This window comes from Carcharodon carcharias, chromosome 18 (assembly GCF_017639515.1).
Source record: "Carcharodon carcharias isolate sCarCar2 chromosome 18, sCarCar2.pri, whole genome shotgun sequence".
Lineage (NCBI taxonomy): Eukaryota > Metazoa > Chordata > Chondrichthyes > Lamniformes > Lamnidae > Carcharodon > Carcharodon carcharias.
Genome location: NC_054484.1, coordinates 22,283,223 through 22,309,245, shown reverse-complemented (window position 1 = coordinate 22,309,245; position 26,023 = coordinate 22,283,223). Strand labels below are relative to the sequence as shown.

The 26,023-nt window shown below is 43.3% G+C and overlaps 1 protein-coding gene across 1 annotated transcript; it reads right to left on the bottom strand.

Moving 5' to 3' along the window:
- Positions 1 to 757: 757 nt before the first annotated feature.
- LOC121290833 (beta-1,3-galactosyltransferase 5-like) lies at positions 758 to 25,154 on the bottom strand. Its single transcript, XM_041211821.1, has 2 exons — positions 25,099 to 25,154; positions 758 to 2,862 (listed from the first exon to the last, which is right to left on the bottom strand). The coding sequence occupies exon 2, from the start codon at positions 2,860 to 2,862 to the stop codon at positions 1,912 to 1,914; it is 951 nt and encodes a 316-aa protein (XP_041067755.1). The 5' UTR covers positions 25,099 to 25,154; the 3' UTR covers positions 758 to 1,911.
- Positions 25,155 to 26,023: the final 869 nt, after the last annotated feature.

The following is a 26,023-nucleotide window of genomic DNA, read 5'->3' as shown; positions in this document are numbered from 1 at the left end:
GATATTGATGGTTCTACTATCTTTACTCCCCAGCAAGATAATCCTATTCCCTCAAACTTATTGCTAGCTTAACTAGGAGATCTCAATGGGGAGAGATTTCTAAGCATTAAAGGAACATAGTCTTAGACTGGGTCCTCAAATAAAAAGTCCTCTCCCCAGGAGTCTTCAAATTCACATAGTTATCTTAGGATGGGACATACATTGGGGCATATAGACTAGTAGACCAAACTTCTTTGACAGTTTACCAATACTAGCCCGTAAGAGTCTAACTCAGACCCTTAGAGCTCTGTGAATATGTGGATTCTCAAGATAATATATATTTTAGGCACACCTTGCATGCTTCAAAAATACATGTCTTTTATTGAAGCCAGTTATAGATTACAGTTTATAAATGAGATTATAGATCATAACTAAAGCTAATCAAAACATATTAATAGTGTTATAAGGATACATGCAGTATTTAATTCCAACTTATTATTTAGTTCCAATTGAAACTTACAAGATACTGAAAGGCCTGGATAGTGTGGACGTGGGGAAGATGTTTCCATTAGTAGGAGAGTCTAGGACCCAAGGGCACAGCCTCAGAGTAAAGGGAAGACCTTTTAGAGCAGAGATAAGGAGAAACTTCTTTAGCCAGAGAGTGGTGAATTTATGGAATTCATTACCACAGAAGGCTGTGGAGGCCAGGTCATTGAGTGTATTTAAGACTGAGATAGATAGGTTCTTGATTAGTAAGGGGATCAAAGGTTACGGGGAGAAGGCGGGAGAATGGGGTTGAGAAACTTATCAGCCATGATTGAATGGCAGAGCAGACTCGATGGGCTGAATGGCCTAATTTCTGCTCCTATGTCTTATGGTCTTATCAGCAAACCTTGGATCTTCAAACAAGCATTGATAGAAAATTATACTCACAAATCCAATATGGTTATATTTGATTTTGATGTGTCTCTGTTTCAAAATCCAGGGAGGGAGAATTCAACAAAGGAACTCAACGCCTTGTGTCTAAAGATGGCTGACTGCTGACTGACTTGTGTCAGCTATTAGTATGCGTTTTAAAGTCAGTTTGGCTGAGATATAAAAAATGGCCGACTGACTTCTTTTATCGCAGGGTTTTATGGCTCCTCCCGTCTGTTGGGATATTATGGTCCCGCCAAACTGAATGGAGTTTTAACTGGCTCGCCGCTTCTACCGGGGTAGGGTGGGGGAGGGAGTGGGCCGAGGAGAGGCCGTTAAATCCTGGGCAATGTGTCTGTTTAAGAAATTCGGAAGAGTTTCAAAACGCCTTTCATTGTTCATTGTTTTGGCGAGAGACCCCTTGTTATCTGAGAAGTGACCTCAGTTTATTCAGGTCTCATTCAAAGGCTTTAGATACTAGACAGCTAGCTAGCTGGCTATTCTGGCTGCTTCCCAATTTTCACAGGCTGCAGGTCATCTTAGTTACTTTATACATATTGGCACTAATTCAAGTTAACAGCCATTTTCATATCAAGTTTTTATGTCAAGATGCCATTTCATAATGCTAATTTGGGATTATAAGCTTAAAATTTTAAGTTCCCCATCAGGTATGTGAGTTTGTTAATCTTACCCCATTTAAAATATCCCTATTACTGCATGCGCTCAATAATAGAAGATCGGCATACAATGTGTTAAGCTTTTTGTTCACTAACATCAGCACCATTAATTTCTTAACTTTCGCTTTTAAAAGTGATATATTCAAATTTACATTCCTTATTAAATGCGTGACAGGCTAGAGTAGCTGTTTGGAGTCCTGCTTCAAAATGGCAGCCATGGCAAGGAAAAGAAATGGGGTTTCACATTGATAAGCCACGATGATTTTTAAGTGGGGCTCACAACTCTGTTTTAAAAGCATATTTGTTTTGGGGGGTTCGATTTGCCCTCACATTGTTTAAATCATGACCATAGAAACTCTTTCATTTTTTTCCAACATTCCTCTTTGCTGTTCTCTGCCAGTGTTCTCCAGTAGATCAACAACTCAGCTGGGCTGACTCCATGAGAAGTCACCAGTTTGTGAAAGTTACAGATGGAGAACTCCACTTTTCTGGTATGAAAAGGCTTACTTGGGTGCAGCTCCACTGGAGTTACATTCAGCTTTTGAAGACACAGCCCAAGGTAGACATCTTCCAGCTTTAGGATGGGAATGTGCTTTGAAACAGCGATGATTTTCTCAGCAAGGTCACCCGAGAAAACATATCCCGTTCCTGAACAAAAAGTCGGCAGGGTGCTCTGAGGATACTCTTCCTTTGTCAAGTACCACTTGCTCATATGATACCTGATAGGCTTCTCCTTAGCCTTGATAAACCCCGTGTAGAAGTGAGTCTGGTTCTTTTCCGACAGAAGTTCAGTCAGGTAATAAGTATTTACAAACATATCAGAGTCGGTTTTCATCACGAAGGACACGGATGGGCAGAATTTGTGAACCCACTGAATTCCCATCAGCACTTTCAGTGTTAAATTGTAATATGTGTCAATGAAGTTTTTCTGGATTATGTCCCCATAATTAAGGCTTTCGTTTAAGATCATGGATTGGTATCTCGTATCGTACCCTAGGAGGAAATAGGCGACCGTCCTTTTCCCATCCTTGCGCTGATCTCTGCCCCAGGTCTGCCGGATGGCATTGCGCTGTTTCCATTGCGAATGTGAGACAGTCACCAGGCAAACAAGGAAGGGAGGGTCGTCATCACAGTTTGATTGTGGGATAAGTAGAAATTTGCCTTTTTCCTTTGAGATCAATCTTTTATTTGGCTTATTAATATTTAACGTGTCCAGGTGAAAGACAAATAGCAAAAATGTAAAAGTTAAAGTGAACACGCACAGTAAAATCACTACTTTGTTTTTGATCATCTGTGAAAAGAAAGGTACAAAAAAATTAGTCCAAATTAATATGAGAACAAGTTGCCACAAAAGATGCAATTCATCATTTACTGTCAAACCTGAAGAATAACTACACATTCGATTGTACACATTTCCCAAATACTGTACTTTGTCTTTCCAATATCATTACTTACAAAAGCATAATGATCAAGGGGTCTAGATTGACAGGTGGGTAATGCCACAGCACTGTGTAAATGTTTGTTTTCTGCATGGTGCAGCTTTGGGAATGAGTTCCATTTAAGTATTGCATATGAAAACAAAGTGAATTCACACAGATTTAAAAACATTCAGGCTCCAATCATTGAAGTTGTGCAGTGAAGCTAGACGAGCCAGTTTGTGAAATGTCATGGTTCATTGCTTACTTCAAACTGCAACAATGATTGTTTGGATCTTTTGTTATGAAAGGGGGATGCTTGGGTTTTGAGATGCAACAGTACTACACATCCTACCTGGATTGCCGTAGTCAGGTGACCTCTGCCATGAGGCAATCTTTCTGTTAGCTCCCATTTTAGATCAGCTCAATAAAGCCATACAATGAGAAAGCATCACAATCAATGAACTCCAAACATGGTGTCAGTCAAGGGATTAAAAAGAGTTCTGAAACCCTGAAAATGCTGCAGAGAAATCACAGCTCAGAAAGGTACACAGGAACGTTCAAATTTTCCAAAAACTGCTAAAAGAGGACAAGGAAAAGCAAACTCAAACCGAAGGTTGCAAGTAAAATGAGTTGACATGTTCAAGTGAGTTGACATGGTTATACAATTTCCAATCCCTGCTCTGGTAGTAAAGAAAGGCAATATGTGGCTAAACTGACAGTTTTTCCACTTGCAATGGCAAAACTATAAGCTGGAGACAGATTTAATTAACAAGCCAGAACCAATAAGAGCAGCCAAACTTCTAACACTGCTGGGGAGGGACTGCTACAAATTGTATTTCACTCTAAATCCAACCAATGAACAAAGGAATGGATGACGGAGATTTTGAAAGCCTTGAGCACACATTTTGACCCCTGAATGAACGTTACTTATGAATGTTATGTATTCAACACTCAAGCTCAATGTGCAAAGGAGACCATAGATCAGTATGTGACCGCAGTAACACAGCTTGCAGAATCATGTGAATTCGGATGACTACAAGATGACCTGATTAAAGATCGAATAGTCTTAGGCCTACAAGAACCCCTCAGTGAGACCAAATCTACTGAAAGAAACTTACACTTATACAACCATATATAGAAATGCGGAGGCTGTAAAAGGTCAGCTAGAGCACATGTATGGCAGAATAGACCAGGAGGTATGTTATGCTGTGAGACATTACAGATTGAAAGAGCAGAACATTCGTGGTCAAAGGTCAAGATGCAAATACTGCAGAGGACATCATACAAAGGAAAATAAGGATTCCTCAGTGTGGGGAAAGCAGTTTTAATTGCAAGAAGCCAAACCATTTCTCACACAAGTGTTTGGCTAGAAAGAAGCAAAACAAACCTATACAGATGGCCACTGGGGAGGTATCAGCAGAAGAGTCTGATGAAGCACCATACATGATACAATAGGTTGGTTCTGTTAAGTCTATAGGCGATATATGGTTTGTTAATGTTAGAATGATGACCACAGGAGAGTATTAAATGAACAAGAAGTGTCAGATAGACACTGGTGATTCATGCAACATCATGACCTTCCTGGAGGCAATGGTGTGGTGGTATTGTTGCTGGACTAGTACTCAGAGACCCAGGGTAATGCTCCAGGGAACTCGGGTTCAAATCCCACCACAGCAGATGGCGGAATTTGAATTCAATAAAAATCTGGAATTAAAAGTCTAATGATGACCATAAAACCATTGCTGATTCTTGTAAAAACCCATCTGGTTCACTAATGCCCTTTAGCGAAGGAAATCAGGCCTACATGTCTTAAATGCCCTCTAAATAAAGGCAATTAGGAATGGGCAATAAATGCTGGCCTAGCCAATGACACCCACATGAATAAAATAAAAACCTGTGTAAAGTGGCGCAACATAGTGATCCAAAAATGAAGCCCTTGAAAGTAAGGTTAAGGCTATATGATGGCATGATACTCATACTGAAAGGACAAATTAGTCTGGGAGCTCAATGCAATGACAAGGAGGAGGATCTCAAGTTACAGAACATAGATGGGACACAACAGCCACTCATCTCAGCTGAAGCAAGTCTAAAGCTTGGACTGGTAACCCGAAACATACCAATAGAGATTTACAATATGTCGCTGCACATAAAACCATTGACTGGTGAACAGGTTCTAGAGGAGTACAGGATTGGGATGTCTACCAGGAGAATATCATCTAGAAGTAGATGAGAGTTTAAGATCAGTTCAGCATCTGACAAGAAGAGTTCCAGCTGCCCTCAAGTCAAGCCTAAAGAACAAGATAGAAGAGCTGGAAGGGAAGGGAGTAATCAAGAAAGTGTCAAATCCTACAGACTGGATGAGCAACAGGATAGCAGTGAAACAACCTGGAAAGCTGCAAGTATGCTTAGACTTAAATGATCTAAATAACACGCTGAAGAGATCTCAACCATCGAAGGAATTTTGCTTCAATTTGTCAAGGCGAAGATCTTTACTGCCGTAAGTGTGAAAGATGGTTACTGGCAAGTGAAGCTGGATGAAACCAGCAGCTTTCTAACTACATTCCGGACACCATTTAGGAGATACGGATGGCAGTGCACATTGTTTGGCATTTTCATGACTCCAGAAGAGTATCAAAGCAGACAGACGGCATGAGATAGTCAGTGACCTTCCGGAGTGGAAGCTATAACGGATGATCCACTTGTCCATGGATGTGGGGAGATAATGGAAGAAGTTTTGGCTGACCATGATCAGAATTTAATATGACTGCTCGAGGGAGATCGCCAGATGAACCTGAAGCTGAACAAGAAAATATTGCAACTGAAGATGCCTGAAGACAAGTACATGGGTCATGTACTGACAGCTGAAGGTCTTCACCCGCCTCCTGACAAGGTGGGAGCTGTAGCAGCAACCAATGGATATGAAAGCAGTGCAATGAGTTGTTGGATTCGTGAACTATTTAGCAAAATGTTTTCCTAATTTGTCATCAGAGTGTGAACCATTATGCAAGCCAAGGATGTGCAATGGTATTGGGGAACAGAACAAGAAGCAGTTTTCGCTAAAATCAAACAACCAGTGGTAACAACACCAGTGCTGAACCATTATGACATCATTGATGAAGTCACCTTACATTGTGACACCAGCAAGACGGGTCTGGGAGCAATCCTAATGCAGCAAGAACAACCAGTCACATTTGCATCTGGGATATGAATGCAAACGGAAAGACACTATGTTCAGATCGTGAAAGAATGCCTGGCTATTGTTTTTGCTTGTGAGCATTTTCATCAGTACCTGCTAGACAGCGACAAAGTAGCAGTAGAGTCTGACCACAAGCCACTCCAAAGCATTTTTCACAAACCACTACTACATGCTCCAAAGTGTCGGCAGAGAATATTACTTTCTTTACAGAGGTATCACCTGGACGTGATTTACATAAAGGGAAATGAGGTACATCCTGACGTGCTATGAAAGAAAGGAAACAACTCTAAAGGTTCAATGCATTTCCCGAGTTTGGTGCTCTGAAGAAGCAATACTCTGTAGAACTGAACTCTATGCTACTTACTCCACTTGTCAGTATAAATGCAGGAGGCTTTTGCTACCAAAAATTCCAAAGTCCTTAATCAGTACTTGCTGACAATTGCCAGGCTCCCAACTAGCCACCTAACTGTCCAACTGCCACCAACAGGCAGCTTGTTTACCACCGACTAACACTGTGAAAGAAAATTTAACCTTAGCCTGTACTTGAGTAAAATGGTAAATGCAAAACTTAACTAAACTTCAGACTTTTGGAGAGTTCCAGATCAGCTGAAAGTAAGGTGGCCCATTTCTCTATCATACAAACAGACTTACTTTTTGGTAACAAAAACAGAATTACCTGGAAAAACTCAGCAGGTCTGACAGCATCGGCGGAGAAGAAAAGAGTTGACGTTTTGAGTCCTCATGACCCTTCCACAGAACTGAGTGAATATAAGGAGAGGGGTGAAATATAAGCTGGTTTAAGGTTGGTGGGGGCGGGGGGGGGTGGGGGGTGGGGGGGGCGGCAGGGGGGAGTGGGGTGGGGTGGGGGAGAGAAGTGGGGTAGGGGGTGGTGTGGTTATAGGGACAAGCAAGCAGTGATAGGAGCAGATCATCAAAAAATGTCACAGACAAAAGAACAAAAGAACACAGAGTTGTTGAAGGTGGTGATATTAACTAAACGAATGTGCTAATTAAGAATGGATGGTAGGGCACTCAAGGTACAGCTCTAGTGGGGGTGAGGTGGAAAGACTAGCAGGGTATAAAAGATTTAAAAATAATGGAAATAGGTGGGAAAAGAAAAATCTATATAAATTATTAGAAAAAACAAAAGGAAGGGGGAAGAAACAGAAAGGGGGTGGGGATGGAGGAGGGAGTTCAAGATCTGAAGTTGTTGAATTCGATATTCAGTCTGGAAGGCTGTAAAGTGCCAAGTTGGAAGATGAGATGCTGTTCCTCCAGTTTGCGTTGTGCTTCACTGGAACAATGCAGCAAGCCAAGGACAGACATGTGGGCAAGAGAGCAGGGTGGAGTGTTAAAATGGCAAGCGGCAGGGAGGTTTGGGTCATTCTTGCGGACAGACCACAGGTGTTCTGCAAAGTGGTCGCCCAGTTTATATTTGGTCTCTCCAATGTAGAGGAGGAAGTGAAGCAGCATTTCACTTGCATTTCCCCCAACTTAGTCTACCCCCCAGTTTCATTTTAAAAATGTAGTCACACTCAACCCAAAACTGGTTTGGTAGCTATTTGGTTGCTCCTTGCCCTTGTGCAACTCAAACAATACACAGCTTCTGATAACATTTTAAGTTTGGTATAGGGCAGAGCTAACATTGCACGAACAATTTGCTCATCACTCATTACAAAAAATGCTGATTTGTGCAGAATCTCTTCTCTAGAGTCTCTTACTCAACTATGAGTTTTAACCTGGAGAAGTACATTAAAAATATCAAACTCAAGTTAAATATTTGCAATTTGCATAACGTGTGCTTTGAATGACTGAATGAATAGGCCAAAACTAGGTAAAAAGAACCAATTTGGCAAATTTCTATGAAGCCTAAAGAATTGGTCAAGGCTTGGTCTTCAGGTATTTCTCCCAAGTATATGTTTAATTTAAAAGGTTCATTTAAAAACAAAATCTCTTCACAATAACTGCCTCTTGAGCAGAGCAACCATTCAGTTCAGTTTCCTGTACACCTTTCTCCTCTGCTGAAAAAATGCAACACTCTAGAATTTAGACTACAAAACTTCATATTTCAGCAAAAACAGAATTACCTGGAAAAACTCAGCAGGTCTGGCAGCATCGGCGGAGAAGAACAAAGTTGACGTTTCGAGTCCTCATTACCCTTCAACAGAACTAAGTAAAAATAGGAGAGGGATGAAATATAAGCTGGTTTAAGGTGGGGGGTTGGGGGGAGAGAAGTCGGCGGGGAGGTGGTTGTAGGGACAAGCAAGCAGTGATAGGAGCAGATCATCAAAAGATGTCACAGATAAAAGATCAAAGAGGTGTTGAAGGTGGTGATATCTAAACGAATGTGCTAATTAAGAATGGATGGCAGGACATGCAAGGTACGGCTCTAGTGGGGGTGGGGTGAAATAAGACTAAAAGGGCATAAAAGATATAGATTTAAAAATAATGGAAATAGGTGGGAAAAGAAAAATCTATATAAATTATTGGAAAAAACAAAAGAGAGGGGGAAGAAACGGAGAGGGGGTGGGGATGGAGGAGGGAGTTCAAAATCTAAAGTTGTTGAATTCAATATTCAGTCCGGAAGGCTGTAAAGTGCCTAGTCGGAAGATGAGGTGCTGTTCCTCCAGTTTGCGTTGTGCTTCACGGAAACAATGCAGCAAGCCAAGGACAGACATGTGGGCAAGAGAGCAGGGTGGAGTGTTAAACTGGCAAGCGACAGGGAGGTCTGGGTCATTTTTGCGATAGACCGAAGGTGTTCTGCAAAGCGGTCACCCAGTCTGCGTTTGGTCCCTCCAGTATTGGACTCAAAATAAGCAAACTATCCAACAAGATGCAACTCTCCAAGTGCTACAAGAGTAGAGATGAAAGGATGGCCTGAGAGCACCAAGGACACACCCACGGTCACAAGACCATATTGGGCCTACCAAGATGAATTGACAGCCCAAGGTGACATCTTGTGCAAAGGAATAGAGTCACCATCCCTAAAGAGATGAGAGGAGATCTGCTGAAGTGCATCCATGCAAGCCCCAAAGGAATTGAATCAAGTCCAAGAAAGACAAGAGAAGTACTCTATTGGCCAAACGTGAGCTATTAAATTAAAGACCACATTTGCCAGTGCAGTGCTTTTAATGAATACCAAACTAAACAAGCTAGAGGGTTGTTGATGACATGGCATCCCAGACAGACCATTGCTGAAGCTGGGAATAGACCTCTTCACTGTAGCAGGAACTGCTTATCTTGTCACTGTAGACTACTATTCTGACTACTGGGAGTTAGATCAGCTCACATCAATGACAACTGGAGAAAACATAGAATGCCTGAAAGCACTGTCTAGTCATTATGGCATTCCAGACATTGTGATGAGTGACAATAGCCCTCAGTTCACGAATTCAGCCAATTCGCAAAGGATTGGGAAATTCAACACTGTACTATCCCTAGTCGAGTGGAAAGTCTGAGGCTGAAGTGAAAATCGCCAGGAGAATCATCAAGAAATCAAACAAGTCTAGCAGAGATGTATACAAAGCAATCCTTGAGTGGAGGAACACGTCGACTAAAGGCATGGAAAGTAATTCATCCAAAGACAAATGTCATGCCACCACAAACTGCTCTTCCAATAGCAGAAAAGCTACTGATATCATAAGTAGTAAAAGGCATGAGTGAAAAAATCAAAGTGAAACAGTAGAGATCTAAATTTCATTTTGACAAACTGCCAAACCATTGCGAGAGCTGAGCATTGGAGAGCCAGTCAGGGTACAAACCTTCAACGCTATCAACAGGAGTCAGCTCACGTGGCAACTTGATACTTGCATAGAGAAATTGTCACCCCGATTGTATGCAGTGCAAGTGAGTGACCAAATATACTGCCGCAGCAGCAGGCATATACGCACAACTATCAAAGCTGTTGCATCACGGCAGTCAGCTGGTCAGAAAGATGGGATCTCACCAGCTGTACTGAGTGCAGAACTACCATCAATCCCAGAGGTCCATGTACCCCCAACAATGGCAATGGAACAACAACAGTAAGCATGGCAACAAGTGCCACAAGGGAACGACACTCTCCGGACAAGAAACATCACAGCCGATGAGGACGCGCACCATTAAGAGACCTGCACAATTTAACGACTGTGTATGCAATGGTGCAGAGACTGATGAGGAGAGCTGACAGTTGTCAATGTCTGAGAACATTGGGTGTATAGTGGGTAACTTGGGTAACTCACAGTACACACGATTGTGCATTCAAATGAGTCTTCTGTTCATTAGGAAAAGGGGGATGTTTGGGTTTTGAATTGCAACAGTACTACATGTCCTATCTGGCTTTCCATAGTCATCTGACCTCTGCCATGAGGCAATCTCTCCATAAGCTGCCTGTGGTGGTCAGAGGTGCAATACACCTTTAAGAGAATGTGAGCAGATTGACCATGTGACTGTATTACCCAATGGCTGTGCAGTGCGGGCTACAATGTTAATCAGTAGGTTAGAATAGGGCCTGGTTGGAGAAGCACACATTGCGTTAGTACTCTGTGGCTTGTGTAAATAAACAGCTCATCTGATAGTGGTCTCTGTGTTTACAGTAAAATGTTTGCCAACTCACCCACTGATAAATAGGCGTGCAACCGTGTTCGTGAACAAAGTGACCCGATAGAAGGAACATAACAACTGGCAACCAGGCAAAACATGACCAGCTGACATCACCAAGGAAAGCCACAAAACTTTCACTAAGGTGAATCTACTGGCCCAGATTACAAGAGCTTTGATGAATTGGTAAATCTTGTGAAAAGCCCCTTTCAGCCGAAATCCTCGGAAACAACGCAGCGTTTTAAATTTAATTTGAGGTGTTGTGCCCCTGGAGAGACAGTTGCTTGCTCTGTAGCAGCCATAGAACAACTGACAGAGCACTGTGAGATCAGGACATCAGTTAATGACATGTTAAGACACTAATTGGTGTGTGGGAAAAGTGAAGACACCATTGAAAAAAGGTTGTTGACAGGAATGAATTTAGACTTCAGCAAGGTGCTGGAGTTGGCGCTCGCAATGGGAAGTACAGTCAGGATTCAGAAGCAATCCAGGGAGCAATGTGGTTGGCTCTTAAAATGCCCTTTGAACAAGGGCAACTAGGGATGGGTAATAAATACTAAAAAAAAGCACAAAATGGTGCTGTCCTTCATATCAGGAGGGAAGCACCAGTTAGAAATGACGCAGAAGTGCAGGGCTCCGCAGAGAGGCAGGAAACAGCCGCCATTAACAGACCAGCAAACAGCAAAACAGAGAAAACTCACATTACTAACGGCAGAAATGGAATCAGGCAGCCTGCAAATGTACGACAATTTAAAAGAATTGAGTGTCCCTACTGCCATCATAATGGGCACATTATGCAATGTTGTAAAGACAGATTGAGACAAAATTTTAAGCAAAAAGGTAGAAATCGTGAAATCCACATAATAGAGGAACCAGAAGAAACAGAGTCAGATATTTACTCACTACACAACTTAAAAATGGGTAAAACAGAACCAATCTACGTGACAGTGGAAGTCAATGGAAAACCCATCTGAATGGAGGTGGATACAGGGGCATCCATGACAGTTACAGGGAAACATATATTCAACTATCTGAACGGAGGAAGCTGCTGACTACATCTGGAAAATTCAGATGCTAAATTAAAGACGTATACTGGTGGAGACATATGAGTAAGAGGTATATGCAAGGTTCCAGTACAGTATGGAAGCCAGTCTGTTAATTTACCTCTGATAGTGGTAGCAAGGGCGGGGTTTCCACGTCTACTTGGTCAGAGCTGGCTTAAGGAAATAAAGTTGGAGTGGACTGAGATTTTCAACTCAGAATGAAAGATCTGCAAGAATTATTACAGAAATATGCCTTTCTGTTCAGGGTAGAGCTCAGGAAGGTTGCAAGCTAAGATCCACATGGATCCTGGAGCAACCCCCGATATTTGGAGGCAAGGCCAGTCCCCTATGCATTACAAGAAAAGGTGGATATTGAATTGGACAGGCTGGAAAGGTTGGGAGTCTTACAACCTGCACAATTTTCCGAATGGGCAGCGCCCATAGTTCCAGTACTAAAGCCTGACTAGAGTGTGCGAATATGCGGCGACTACAAGTTAGACCATAAGACCATAAGACATAGGAGCAGAAATTAGGCCATTCGCCCATCAAGTCTGCTCCGCCCTTCAATCCTGGCTGATAAGTTTCTCAACCCCATTCTCCCACCTTCTCCCTGTAACCTTTGATCCCCTTACCAATCAAGAACCTATCTATCTCGGTCTTAAATACACTCAATGACCTGGCCTGCACAGCCTTCTGTGGCAATGAATTCCATAGATTCACCACTCTTTGGCTAAAGAAGTTTCTCCTCATCTCTGTTCTAAAAGGTCTTCCCTTTACTCTGAGGCTGTGCCCTCGGGTCCTAGTCTCTCCTACTAATGGAAACATCTTCCCCACGTCCACTCTATCCAGGCCTTTCAGTATTCTGTAAGTTTCAATCAGATCCCCCCTCATCCTTCTAAACTCCATCGCGTATAGACCCAGAGTCTTCAAACGTTCCTCATATGTTAAGCCTTTCATTCCTGGGATCATTCTCGTGAACCTCCTCTGGACCCTCTCCAGGGCCAGCACATCCTTCCTGAGATACAGGGCCCAAAATTGCTCACAATATTCTAAATGTGGTCTGACCAGAGCCTTACAAAGCCTCAGCAGCACATCCCTGCTTTTATATTCTAGTCCTCTCGAAATAAATGCCAGTATTGCATTTGCCTTCCTAACTACCGACTCAACCTGCAAGTTAACCTTATGAGAATCCTGGACTAGGACTCCCAAGTCCCTTTGCACTCCAGATTTCTGAATTCTCTCCCCATTTAGAAAATAGTCTATGCCTTTATTCTTCCTACCAAAGTGCATGACCTCACACTTCCCCATGTTGTATTTCATCTGCCACTTCTTTGCCCATTCTCCTAACCTGTCCAAATCCTTCTGCAGCCTCCCCGCTTCCTCAATACTAGCTGTCTCTCCACCTATCTTTGTATCATCTGCAAACTTAGCCAGGATGCCCTCAGTGCCTTCATCTCGATTATAAATGTATAAAGTGAAAAGTTGTGGTCCCAACACTGACCCCTGCGGAACTCCACTAGTCAGCGGCTGCCATCCTGAGAAGGACCCCCTTATCCCCACTCTCTGCCTCCTGCCAGACAGCCAATCTTCTGTCCATGCTAGTACCTTGCCTCTAACACCATGGGCTCTTATCTTACTGAGCAGCCTCCTGTGCGGCACCTTGTCAAAGGCCTTCTGGAAATCCACGTATATAACATCCATTGGCTCTCCTTTGTCTAACCTCCTCAAAGTTGACCATTAACAAAGTGACCAGAATTGATAGGCATCCTATACTGAAAATTGATGAATTGTACTCTAAGCTGGTTGGGGAAACTGCATGTATGAAACTTGACATGAGCCATGCTTACCAGCAAGTCGAGCTAGGAAATGCCTCTCGGGATTTTCTAACTATCAACACACATAAGGGGTTATACCAATATACCAGCTTACCCTTTAGAGTCTCACCGACTTGTGCCATTTTCCAAAGGACGATGGAAAATTTACCCATGTGATGGTTTATCTTGATGATGCCCTAGTAACAGGACTAATTGATGAAGAACACCTGTCTAACCTGGAAGAGGTATTGAAGCATTTCTCACAAGCCGAAGTATGTTTGAAAAGAGAACAATGTATCTTCCAAGCAAAATAAGTGGTTTACCTGGATCATAGGGTCGACTCGCAGGGCCTTCACCCAGTAGAAGAAAAGGTGAGAGCTACTTGTGAGGCGCCAGCACTGAAAAACATCACAGAACTCAAGTCCTTCTTGGGAATGATTAACTGTTATGGCTGTTTTCTCCCAAATTTGTCAATAGTACTGACTCCTTTATACTCAAGAAAAACCACAGGTGGACTTGGCAAGCTTCACAACAAGGAGGCTTTTGCGACAGTAAAGCTGTTGCTACATTCATCAGCCGTATTGATACATTTCAACCCAAAGAGAGAATTAATTTTAACCTGCGATGCATCCCCTTTTGGAGTAGGGGCAGTACTCTCCCACCGCATGGTGGATGGCTCCGAACGACCCATTGGTTATGTCTCAAGAACACTCAGCGTTGCAGAACAAAGATTCTCACAAATAGAGAAAGAATTCATTGTATTTGGCGTTAAGAAATTCCACCAATACATCCATGGTCGCTACTTTACCATTGTATCACTAGGCTTGTTTGGGGAAGATAAGACAATACCCCCAGTTGCCTCTGCGCGCATCCAAAGGTGGGCACTGATTCTAGCTGCTTATGAATATACTTTTATCCACCGGCCGGGAAGCCAGATTGCAAATTCCAACGCACTGACCCAGTTACCTCTAAAAGACAGCAGTGTGAATGCCCCCATTCCTCAAAAGCTCACCTTGTTATTGAACTTTCTGGATTCATCATCAGCACATGCCAAACAAATAAGAGAGTGGACAGACTGCGATCCAGCTTTGTCTCATGTCAGGGAACAAGTCTTGCAGAGGTGATCTAACAAGCCAAACTTAGACAAAATGAAGCCCTGTTTTAATAGAAGATATGAACTCACCTGCCAGGATGGCATCTTGCAGTGGGGAGCAAGAGTCATTGTGCCTTCGAGAAGAAGACAGCCATTATTGACCGAATTGCAAAGTGCTCACCCCAGCATCTCTAGGATGAAAATGTTAGCGTGCAGCCACTTATGGCGGCTAGGGATGGACACAGAAATTGCAAACTTGGTCAAGTGTTACATGCTGTGCCAATAGGTACAGAAATTGCCCCCTTCTGCATTCTTGGGAATAGCCAGGAAGGCCATGGGTCCGCCTCCACGTTGACTATGTGGGCCTTTTTTGCGCACAATGACACTCTTGATTATAGACACTCACTCGAAGTGGATGAATGTATGCGAGGTGAGATCACCCACATCTGCCACCACCATGGACAGATTGTGTCAGAGTTTTGCGATACACGGGTTACCAGAGATAATAGTGTCTGATAATGGAACGGCATTCACCAGCGGGGAATTCCAAAGATTTACAAGTCTCAATGGCATAACACATGTTAAGATCTCGCCATACCACCCTGCATCCAATGGTTTGGCTGAGAAGGCAGTCCAGACCTTCAAGTCAGGAATGAAAAAACTGGATAGAGGTTCTTTTGCAACTAGATTTTCGCATTTCCTACTCAGCTATAGGACTACACCACACACGACCACCGGTATGGCCCCTGTAGAGTTACTAATGAAGAGACATCTCAGGACACGTTTGAGTCTCACAAGGCCGAATTTAGGGGGGAGGGTGGAGAGAAGTTAGGAGGCCCTGAAAAATGGACATGATTACCACAGTGGTGAAAGAAACTTCACTGTTAGAGATACAGTTTTTGCAAAAAACTTTGGAGATGGGCCCAAATGGCTATCAGGTGAAGTCAGTGCAGTGACAGGATCCCTGTTCTATGACATATCGGTCGAAGGCCAGATAATTAGGAGACATGGAGATCACCTCAGGAAAAGGGAAACAGATCTACAAGGAAGGATGCGCCAATCATTCCTGTTGGAGTCTACACCACAAGTAGAAGGAACTCCCCTTGGTTTGGAAGTAACTGTAGGATCGTTGAGCCCGAGTCGAAGAGACAAACTTACAGGTTCCTACTGGAGAACCTAGTGGACAGATAACTCCTGAGAGGGAGGCTTCGGATAAACCATCTGAAGTCTTAGAACTGTGACGTTCGACATGTTTGAAGCAGCCTCCAGCGTGACTGAATTTGTAAATGGTTTTTTTATGTAAATAGTTGATATATTATAAAGATTGTAAATTGTACTTTCGAGTAAAGAGGGAGGGATGTGGTAATCTGAGATGCAATACACCTTTAAGAGAATGTGAGCAGATTGACCATGTGGCTGTATTACCCAATGGCTGTGTGGTGCGGGCTACAATGTTAATCAGTAGTTTAGAGTAGGTCTGGTTGGAGAAGAACATATTTTGATAGTGCTCTGTTACTTTTGTAAATAAACTGTATGTGCTTCATCTTATATTGGTATCTGTGTCTGTAGTATATTTTTTGCCAACTCACCTCGCAGTAGATAGGCGTGCAACCGTGTTCGTGAGCAAAACAACCCGACAGAAGGAACATAACACTGCCATTTTAGATCAGTTCAATAAAGACACACAATGAGAAATCACTGCAATCATTGAACTCGGAACTGTGAAGTTAGACAAGCCAGTTTGTGAAATGTCACAGCTAGTGCTTACTGCAAGCTGGAACAATGATCAATGATCAATTATCTCTTCCAAGGCCCATTGTGCCAGCATGGTGTCCCATTCATTTTAAGATTAGCAGGAGTTGTGGGGTAGAATTTTGGATTATGACGTGACTTTAAATGAGCAGGCCAATTAGTGGCGAGGGAGTGCATTGGTCACCCAGCTACAGGCAGCAGACTCAGGGAGGAGGTGGGACCTGGGGCGAGGTGGGCAAAATTTAAAGAGGAACCAATAGTCATTATTGTAGTTGCTGGTTTGTGGGGAAGTTGGCAAGGGGAGAGGATCAGTGCTCCCACTTGAGGGGAGGCACCCATGCCAGGGCTGCCCTCCGATTTGGAGATGCCTCTAGGAGGCAGTGTCGGCGTGATGTGGTATTTTATTTCTGACAAGCAGCGGGAGGCAGTCAGCCAGCCAAACCAGACTACCTTAGCCGGAGGTGGCAGAAGACATGAACAGGCACAGCATAATGAGGAGGCCAGAGATTCAGTGCAGCAAATGCTTTAATGACCTCCTGTAGGCTGACAAGATGAGCACAGCACTGCACCTAGCTATAAGGCCTCCAGGACTGCAGTCACAGGGATAAACACAAGTTTGAGGGTGCATAGTCCTCCTGAACAGTCAATACTTTTATGCCCAGGAGCATCACTGCTGTGGGCAAAGCTGACCTTTCTATCAGAAGGTAACACTGTGGTCATCATGTGTTGGTGCAACTGAATGTGGTGAGGGAGTGTACATTATCTTAACTCTTATCCTTTTGGCCTTGCCGGAAAAGAGAGAGCATAACATTGGACTCAGTCAGGTGGTGGAGTGCCAAATGTGGCCAGTCTGGTGACAATGAACGAGGAGATTCTTGACCTGGCCAGGCTGGCAATGCCTGATGGAGAAAGGGCATAATTTCATTTGAAACAGTTCAAAGAAGGTTCACGCAGCTGATTCCTGGGATGGAGGGTTATCTTATGTGGAAAGGTTGGGCCTGTACCAATTGGAGTTTAAAAGATTTAGAGGTGATTTTATTGAAACATTATTGATCCTGATTATTGATCTTATTGATCCTGAGGCGCCTTGACAAGGTGAATGCTAGAAAGGATGCTTCTCCTTGTGGGAGGGGCTAGAACTAGGAGCACTGTTTAAAATTAAGGGATCTCCCATTTAAGACGGAGATGAGGAGGATTTTTTTCTCTTATAAGGTCCTTAGTCTGTGGAATTCTCTTCCCAGAGCCATTGGAGGCTGGGTCATTGAATATTTTTAAGGCAGAGGCAGAAAGATTCTTGACTAACAATGGAGTCAAAGTGTATCAGGGGTAGGCAGGAAAATGGAGTTGAGGCCACAAGGGCCATGTAACCATGATCTTATCAAATGGCAGAGCAGGCTTGAGGGGCCAAATGGCCTACTCCTGCTTCTAATTCATATATGCATATGTACGTTCCTATGGAGATGATGATGGTGAGAGTGGAGTCTGTCCAAGACACGGTGAAAAGATCTGAACACTTCAGGTGAGGGGGATGGAGCTCTCTCCTCCCTTGTTTCCTTCACATGAAAGCAGTGGCTCTAAAGACCTGCTTCACCTCTGCAGAAGCAGATAATGACATAGGCCATGTAGCATAACCACCTTCTTATGTCTCCCACAAAGCCACATAGAGAGGGGCAGGTAATGCAGGCCAGAATGACAGACTTGGTGTAGTTTGGAAAAGAGGAAGATGCAAAGGAGGAAGATGCGAAAGATTCAAGAGTAAAGGAAATTACGATTGTATGAGGCACAAGTTGGCTACAATGGATTGGGAGACTTTACTTAAAGGGATGATGGTGGATAGGTAACAGCAAACATTCAAAGAGTGCCTGGGTGAACGGCAACAATCGTTTATTCCTGTCTGGCGCAAAAGTAAAACAGGAAAGGTGGCCAAACCATGGCTTACAAGGGAAATCAGAGATAGCATTAGATCCAAGGAAAAGCATACAAATTGGCCAGAAAAAACAACAGACCTGAGGATTGGGAGCAGTTTAGAATTCAGCAAAGGAGGACCAAGGGATTGATTAAAGAGGGGAAAATAGAGTACGAGGGTAAGCTTGCAGGGAACATAAAAACTGACTGTAAAAGTTTCTATAGGTATGTGAAGAGAAAAAGATTGGTGAAGACAAATATAGGTCCCTTACAGTCAGAAACAGGGGAATTTATAATGGGGAACAAAGAAATGGCTGACCAACTAAATACATACTTTGGTTCTATCTTCACAAAGGAGGACGCTAATAACATGCCAGAAATGTTGGGGAACACAGGGTTTAGTGAGAGGGAGGAATTGAAAGAAATCAGTATTAGTAGGGAAATGGTGTTGGGGAAAATGATGGGATTGAAGGCCGATAAATCCCCAGGGCCTGATAATCTACCCCCCAGAGTACTTAAGGAAGTGGCCCTAGAAATAGTGCATGCAATGGTGGTCATCTTCCGAGATTCTATAGACTCTGGAACAGTTCCTACAGCTTGGAGGGTAGCTAATGTAACCCCACTATTTAAAAAGGGAGGTAGAGAGAAAACAGGGAATTATAGACCAGTCAGCCTGACTTGGGCAGTGGGGAAAATTCTAGAGTCCATTATAAAAGATTTAATAGCTGAGCACGTGGAAAACAGTGGCAGAATCAGACAGAGTCAGCATGGATTTATGAAAGGGAAATCATGCTTGACCAATCTACTGGAATTTTTCGAGGATGTAACTAGTAGAGTTGTCGAGGGGGAGCCAGTGGATGTGGTTTATTTGGACTTTCAGAAGGCTTTCGACAAAGTCCCACATAAGAGATTAGCATGTAAAATTAAAGCTCATGGGATTGGGGGTAGTGTATTGAGACGGATAGAAAACTGATTGTCAGACAGGAAACAAAGAGTAGGAATAAATGGGTCTTTTTCCAAATGGCGGCAGTGACTAGTGGGGCACGCAGGGATCGGTGCTGGGACCCCAGCTAATCACAATATACATTAATGATTTAGATGAAGGAACTAAATGTAATATCTCCAAATTTGCAGATGACACAAAGCTGGGAGGGAGGGTGATCTGTAACGAGGATGCAGAGATGCTTCAGTGTGATTTGGACTAGCTGAGTGAGTGGGCAAATGCACGGCAGATGCAGTATAATATGGATAAATGTGAGGTTATCCACTGTGGTAGCAAAAACAGGAAGGCAGATTATTATCTGAATGGCTATAAATTGAGAGAGGGGAATGTGTAACGAGACCTGGATGTCCTCGTACACTGTCACTGAAGGTAAGCAATGCAGGTGCAGCAGGTGGTAAAGAAGGCAAATGGTATGTTGGCCTTCATAGCGAGAGGATTCGAGTACAGGAGCAGGGATGTCTTGCTGCAATTATACAGGGTCTTGGTGAGACCACACCTGGAATATTGTGTGCAGTTTTGGTCTCCTTATCCTGCTATAGAGGGAGTGCAGCGAAAGTTTACCAGACTGATTCCTGGGATGGCGGGACTGACATATGAGGAGAGATTGAGTCGGTTGGGATTATATTCACTGGAGTTCGGAAGAATGAGGGGGGAATCGCATAGAAACCTATAAACATCTAATAGGACTAGACAGGGTAGATGTAGGAAGGATGTTCCCAATGGTGGGGGAATCCAGAACCAGGGGTCACAGTCTGAGGATATGGGGTAGACCATTTAGGACTGAAATGAGGAGAAATTTCTTCACCCAGAGAGTGGTGAGCTTGTGGAATTCGCTACCACAGAAAGTAATAGAGGCCAAAACATTGTATGTTTTCAAGAAGGAGTTAGATATAGCTCTTGGGGTGAAAGGGATCAAAGGATATGGGGAGAAAGCTGGACCAGGCTATTGAGTTGGATGATCAGGCATAATCATAATGAATGGGCGGAGCAGGCTCGAAGGGCTGAATGGCCTACTCCTGTTCCTATTTTCTATGTTCTATGTTTCTATGTAAGTGCACCCTCCACCAGTGCAGGCACACTCACCTCGGTGGACCCTCAGGCCCTCATGGTGGTACAGGGTAAGTGATATATCATGAGAGAGGTGAGGGGGCAGAGGTAGCTTTGGGCAGTCCTCATGGGAAGATGGAGAACAGAGACAGCTACGCTCAAATGGACTGAGGTGCCAAGCTTTGGTGTGGTTGCCTTTTAACTTCGCAAATGGGAAACAGAAGTTAAGACTGTTTCCGGGTCCCGGAACAGCATCCCCAGGGGGAAACGTCACTCTTTGAGATTTTGACCAGGGTGCCCCTTAATTGGCATGGAGATAGGCCGACCAGAGGCATTTTGGTTTGAGAGGAGCAGCAGGCTGCAGTAACAGGTGAGTAACTGTGAGGGTGCTTCAACGTGCAGGTGCCCTCTCACCAACATTTTCAAAAATTTAAATAAAAAAATAGATAAAGCAGCTAGGAGTGGGGATGCAAGGATGGAGGGGGATTCCTTTACGGGGTGGTCTATGACTGCAACTGCACTCAGGTAGGCAGGGAGGGCCTGTATGCACGTCTGGTGCATTGGCCCCTCAACCTGCCGCTGATTCCACTATACCAGTGGGCCTCCTTTAAATGCTGTTAACAAGGCATTTGTTAATGAGCCTAAAATAAAAAGAAATACTTTACAGGTCTGGAAGCATCTGTGGTGAGAGACAAAGAGTTAATGTTTTGAGTTGAATATGACATTTCAGAGCATTTATATTTCAGATTTCCAGCATCTGCAGTATTTTGCTTTCATTTTAATGAACCTAATTGGCTGCCTGCCTCATGGGGGCATGGACCTGCCTCCCCTAAGATGGCCAGCGCCGGGAAATGTGTGCCCAAATGTTCCTTGTGGCTTTGCGAAGTCACGGATAGAGAATGCAGGAGTCCATCTATGACTTGCGCAGCAACATGTCTCAGGCATTAAGACAGTGGCCAAATCTCTTGGTGAGCTATATGTGGCATCACACTGAGTGGAGGCAGGAGCAGTGCTCTGACTGCCAGTCAATGAATGTCACCTTATGTAGCATTGACCAGTCTGTGGCACGGATGGTGCAAGATGTATAGAGTGGATGCCTGGTATTCCCCAGTTAGTATTTCACACTGATATTCAAGTGGACTAAGGAGTGAGGCAGGTGATGAAGAATGCAAGGGGACCACTTCTCAAGAGAGCATCCTTATTTTCTGATGCCCCCTTGGCCCTCTGACTGAGGCACCATTAAAGTAGGAAGGCCCTGTGTCAGTTGTTGGCCCTGAATCACTGCAGTTGGGGACATAAGAACATAAGAAATAGGAACTGGAGTAGGCTATTCAACCCCTTGAGCCTGCTGTGTCAGTCAATAAGATCATGGCTGATCTAATGTGGATTTAACTCCACTTCCCTGTTGGCCCCACAAAACCCTTGACTTCCTTGTCGATCAAAAATCTGTATAACTCAGCCTTGATATATTCAATGACCTAGCCTCCACTGCTATCTGAGGGAAGAGTATTCAAAATACGAAAAACTCTCTGAGAGGAAAAAATCCTGCTCATTTCCATCTTAAATGGGTGACCCCTTATTTTGAAACTGTGCTCCATAGTTCTGGATTCCTCCTCGAGCATCTAACCTGTCAAGACCCCTCAGAATTTTATATGTTTCAATAAGATCAGCTCTCATTCTTCGAAACTCCAATAAGTACAGACTTAACCTGCTCAACCTTTCCTCATAAGACAAGCCCTTCATCTCAGGAATCAGCGTAGTGAACCTTCTCTGAACTGTCTCCAATGCAAGAATATCCCTCCTAAAGCAAGTTGACCAAAACTCTAGGTGCAGTTTCACCAAAACCCTGAACAGTTGCAACAAGACTTACCTACTTTTATACTCCATCCCCCTTGCAATAAAGACAGATATTCCATTTGCATTCCTAGTTACTTGCTGTACCTGCACACTGACAGCAGGAACAGCCTGTTGTGGTGCCCCCACTAGCATCAAGTCAATGAGAACAATATCTCAGCCTCATCCACACGTGAGCAGCCTGTCTCCACCTCACCTTCTTCGGCAGGAAGAGCATCATGTAGGAGAGGCCAAGATTAGAGGCCTCCACATAGGTGATCTCACAGTTTGACTCACTTGAGTGACCTTTGTCATGTTTTTGAGATGTTACACTGATTCAATGTATTTCATTTAAGACAATTATGACAGCACCCAGCTTTCTGTGAGTCTCTTGACTAATGGGTTATAAACGAATTGTGAGGTGGCGAAGAGGGGCAATTGAGTGTGTTAATTGACATAGTGTGGCTGGTTGGAACTTGCCTTCTAGGCAATGTAAGGACCTGTGATGCCTTTATTAACTTGTCTGCTTAGTAAAAATTTGCACCCTTCCCCCTAGAAAGATCCGATTGTGAGTCTCTGGTCTTTCACAATGAAGAGTCCTCAGGAGAAACGTACCTGAATCAGAGTGATTCCAACCTGATTTCAACCTTGAGCCATCAATAAGACCTCTGGAGCTTGGGGCTGGGTCACCCACCTCTGCCTCTGCCTTATCATAGTCCACACCTCTCTGGAGGGCCATGTTGTGAAGAGCACAGCAGACCACTTTAATCCAAGCACAACTGAGGGACCAGACTGGACACCCACCCATCCCGTCCCTTCCCCAACCTTGACTGGTCAAAGCACTGGAACCATGTATTCAGCAGTTAAATAGCCTGCACTGCAGTGGCCCTTGCGCTGAGATGGCTGTGGCTGGAGGGCTTATAGTGCTTCTGTGCCTCCATCAGTATTGGGGTATAGATGTCAGCAACCTCTTGCTGTGTGAGTAGCTGCTCATCCTTAAATCCCAACCCCAAAATTAATATAATCACTCAAGTCTACCAGTTTTCTTTATTCTTCCATGCGATAGGGGTGTCACTGGCTAGGCCAGTATTTATTGCCCATCCCTGAGTGCACCCCAGAGTCAGCTGCATTGCTGTGTGTCTGGAGACACATGTAGAGGCCGGACCAGGTAAGACAGCAGATTTGCTTCCCTGCAGGGCATTTGTGAACCAGATGGGATTTACAACAATCAGCGATGGTTTCATGGTCATTATTAGACTTTTAATTCCACATTTTTAATTGAATTCAAATTTCACCATCTGCCCGGTGGGATTCAAACCTGGGTTCCCAAAGCATTACCTGGGCTTCTGGATTACTAGCCCAGTGACAATACCACTACACCACTGTCTCTCCAGAATACAGTAGATCATGTGTTGGAATTTAAGCATTTCTGCAACATTGCATATCAAATGGCAGAAGGCATTTATATATTAAATTACATTTATATAAGGGAAATCAATTTATTTACACATATATAGAAGCAAAATGCTAAGCAAGTGTACTGTATAATGGGGGTAATTCTAACCTAACTTGTCTGGCAGGAAACCACAGGACTGGGTGAGTGTATAAATGGAGAATAAATTTGGGCAGGTATAATATCACCCAAGCACCCAATCCCGTCAATTTTCCAGCAGGTAGGCTAGGTTAAAATTGTTCCCAGTTGGTCTGCCCTGGCCTATTGGATAGGATGCAGAAGGATTATTCTAGAACTAGTTAAGCAAGATGACCCATCGAAGTTGGCTCTTTGTTTTATATATTTACGTGAACACAGAGTTGGTAATAATTGAATCCAGCAATTCTGCTCATACCAATCATTCTGCACTTTTCTACTGTACTGTAGGATAAAACTGGATGGTTTGAACCAAACTTTTCCTTCAGAGACTTGAGAGAAGCATGCACAGGATGTGAGTACCTGGTTCAGATTGCAAAAGGTTGCTACACCCCTGGGTTATGCTATTGTACAAGCAGATAAAAGGACAATCTCTCATGAAGGAAGATGGTCAAGGAACTTAGGGAAGTGATGAACCAACCCACTGAACCTGAGGAGTTATGCACATCAATTTGTAATGCACTCCTTTTATAAAATTGAATCGAAATACATAGTTTTAAAAAACTGTATCAAAAGCCCTTTTCTAATCTTGAACCAACAAAATATTAGGTCTCCTCTATATTGGAGAGACCAAACGTAAACTGGGCGACCACTTTGCAGAACACCTGCGGTCTGTCCGCAAGAATGACCCAAACCTCCCTGTCGCTTGCCATTTTAACACTCCACCCTGCTCTCTTGCCCACATGTCTGTCCTTGGCTTGCTGCATTGTTCCAGTGAAGCCCAACGCAAACTGGAGGAACAACACCTCATCTTCCGACTAGGCACTTCCGGATTGAATATTGAATTCAACAACTTTAAGTCTTGAACTCCCTCCTCCATCCCCACCCCCTTTCTGTTTCTTCCCCCTTCCTTTTGTTTTTTCCAATAAATTATATAGATTTTTCTTTTCCCACCTATTTCCATTATTTTTAAATATTTTTAAATCTTTTACGCTCCCTCCACCTCCACTAGAGCTATACCTTGAGTGCCCTACCATCCATTCTTAATTAGCACATTTGTTTAGATAATATCACCAACTTTAACACCTATGTGTACTTTTGTTCTGTTGTCTGTGACATCTTTTGATGATCTGCTTCTATCACTGCTTGTTTGTCCCTACAACCACACCACCCCCCTCCACTTCTCTCCCTCCACCCCCACCACACCCCCCCCCACCCCACCCCCCACCCCCCTCACACACACACACACACACACACCTTAAACCAGCTTATACTTCACCCCTTCCTTGGATTCACCCAGTTCTGTTGAAGGGTCATGAGGACTCGAAACGTCAACTCTTTTCTTCTCCGCCGATGCTGCCAGATCTGCTGAGTTTTTCCAGGTAATTCAGGTTTTGTTTTGGATTTCCAGCATCCGCAGTTTTTTTGTTTTTATAATATTGGGGAGTGCCAGTGTAGAACAGATAATACATTCCTCCTTATCAATCTGCAGTGCATACTGATCTAAGAAGATCCTGAATTTCTTCTATGTCAGTTATGTAGTTGAGCTGGAAAGTTATGCTATTTACCAGCAGAGTGATCAGCAGGCATGTTTCCTTACTCATTTAAACATTTTATGCAAATTGGGCATAGATATATGTGTTTGAATATTGGGTTACCTTACTTTTCTACCAGAAGGCCAGCTGCTTCTGCAGCTCAAATGGTATTGTTGTAATGGGCATTGTTGCCTCTGGTAACACTAATTCTAGCTACCTATGAAGGTTTAAGTGATTATTGTTTTGAGATATGTTAGCAATGTAAGGTTCTTTCTACCACTTGCATTTATATTGTGGCTTTAATGTAGGAAAACTTCCCAAGATATGTCACATAACCAAGTAATAAAATAAAATCTTTAATTCCAAATTTTAAATTTGGTCTTTTAAGGTGGATCAATGTACTGGATTTAATAAACAGCTCATTGTTTCAATGCATTTTCAGCATTGACTTTCTTGTAATTTGTAAACAGAATATGCTCCTAACCATTTGAAGTTTTGTCCTACACTTTCAGTTTCCCAGAAATAATTTAACTCAAGTCTATTAGTTAATGTTGATTATAGCAAATTGTGTAGCGGAATTTAAGGATTCCCATTATTTCTTCAGTATATCAAGTGGCAGAAGATATTTACATATTAAATTGAACCAG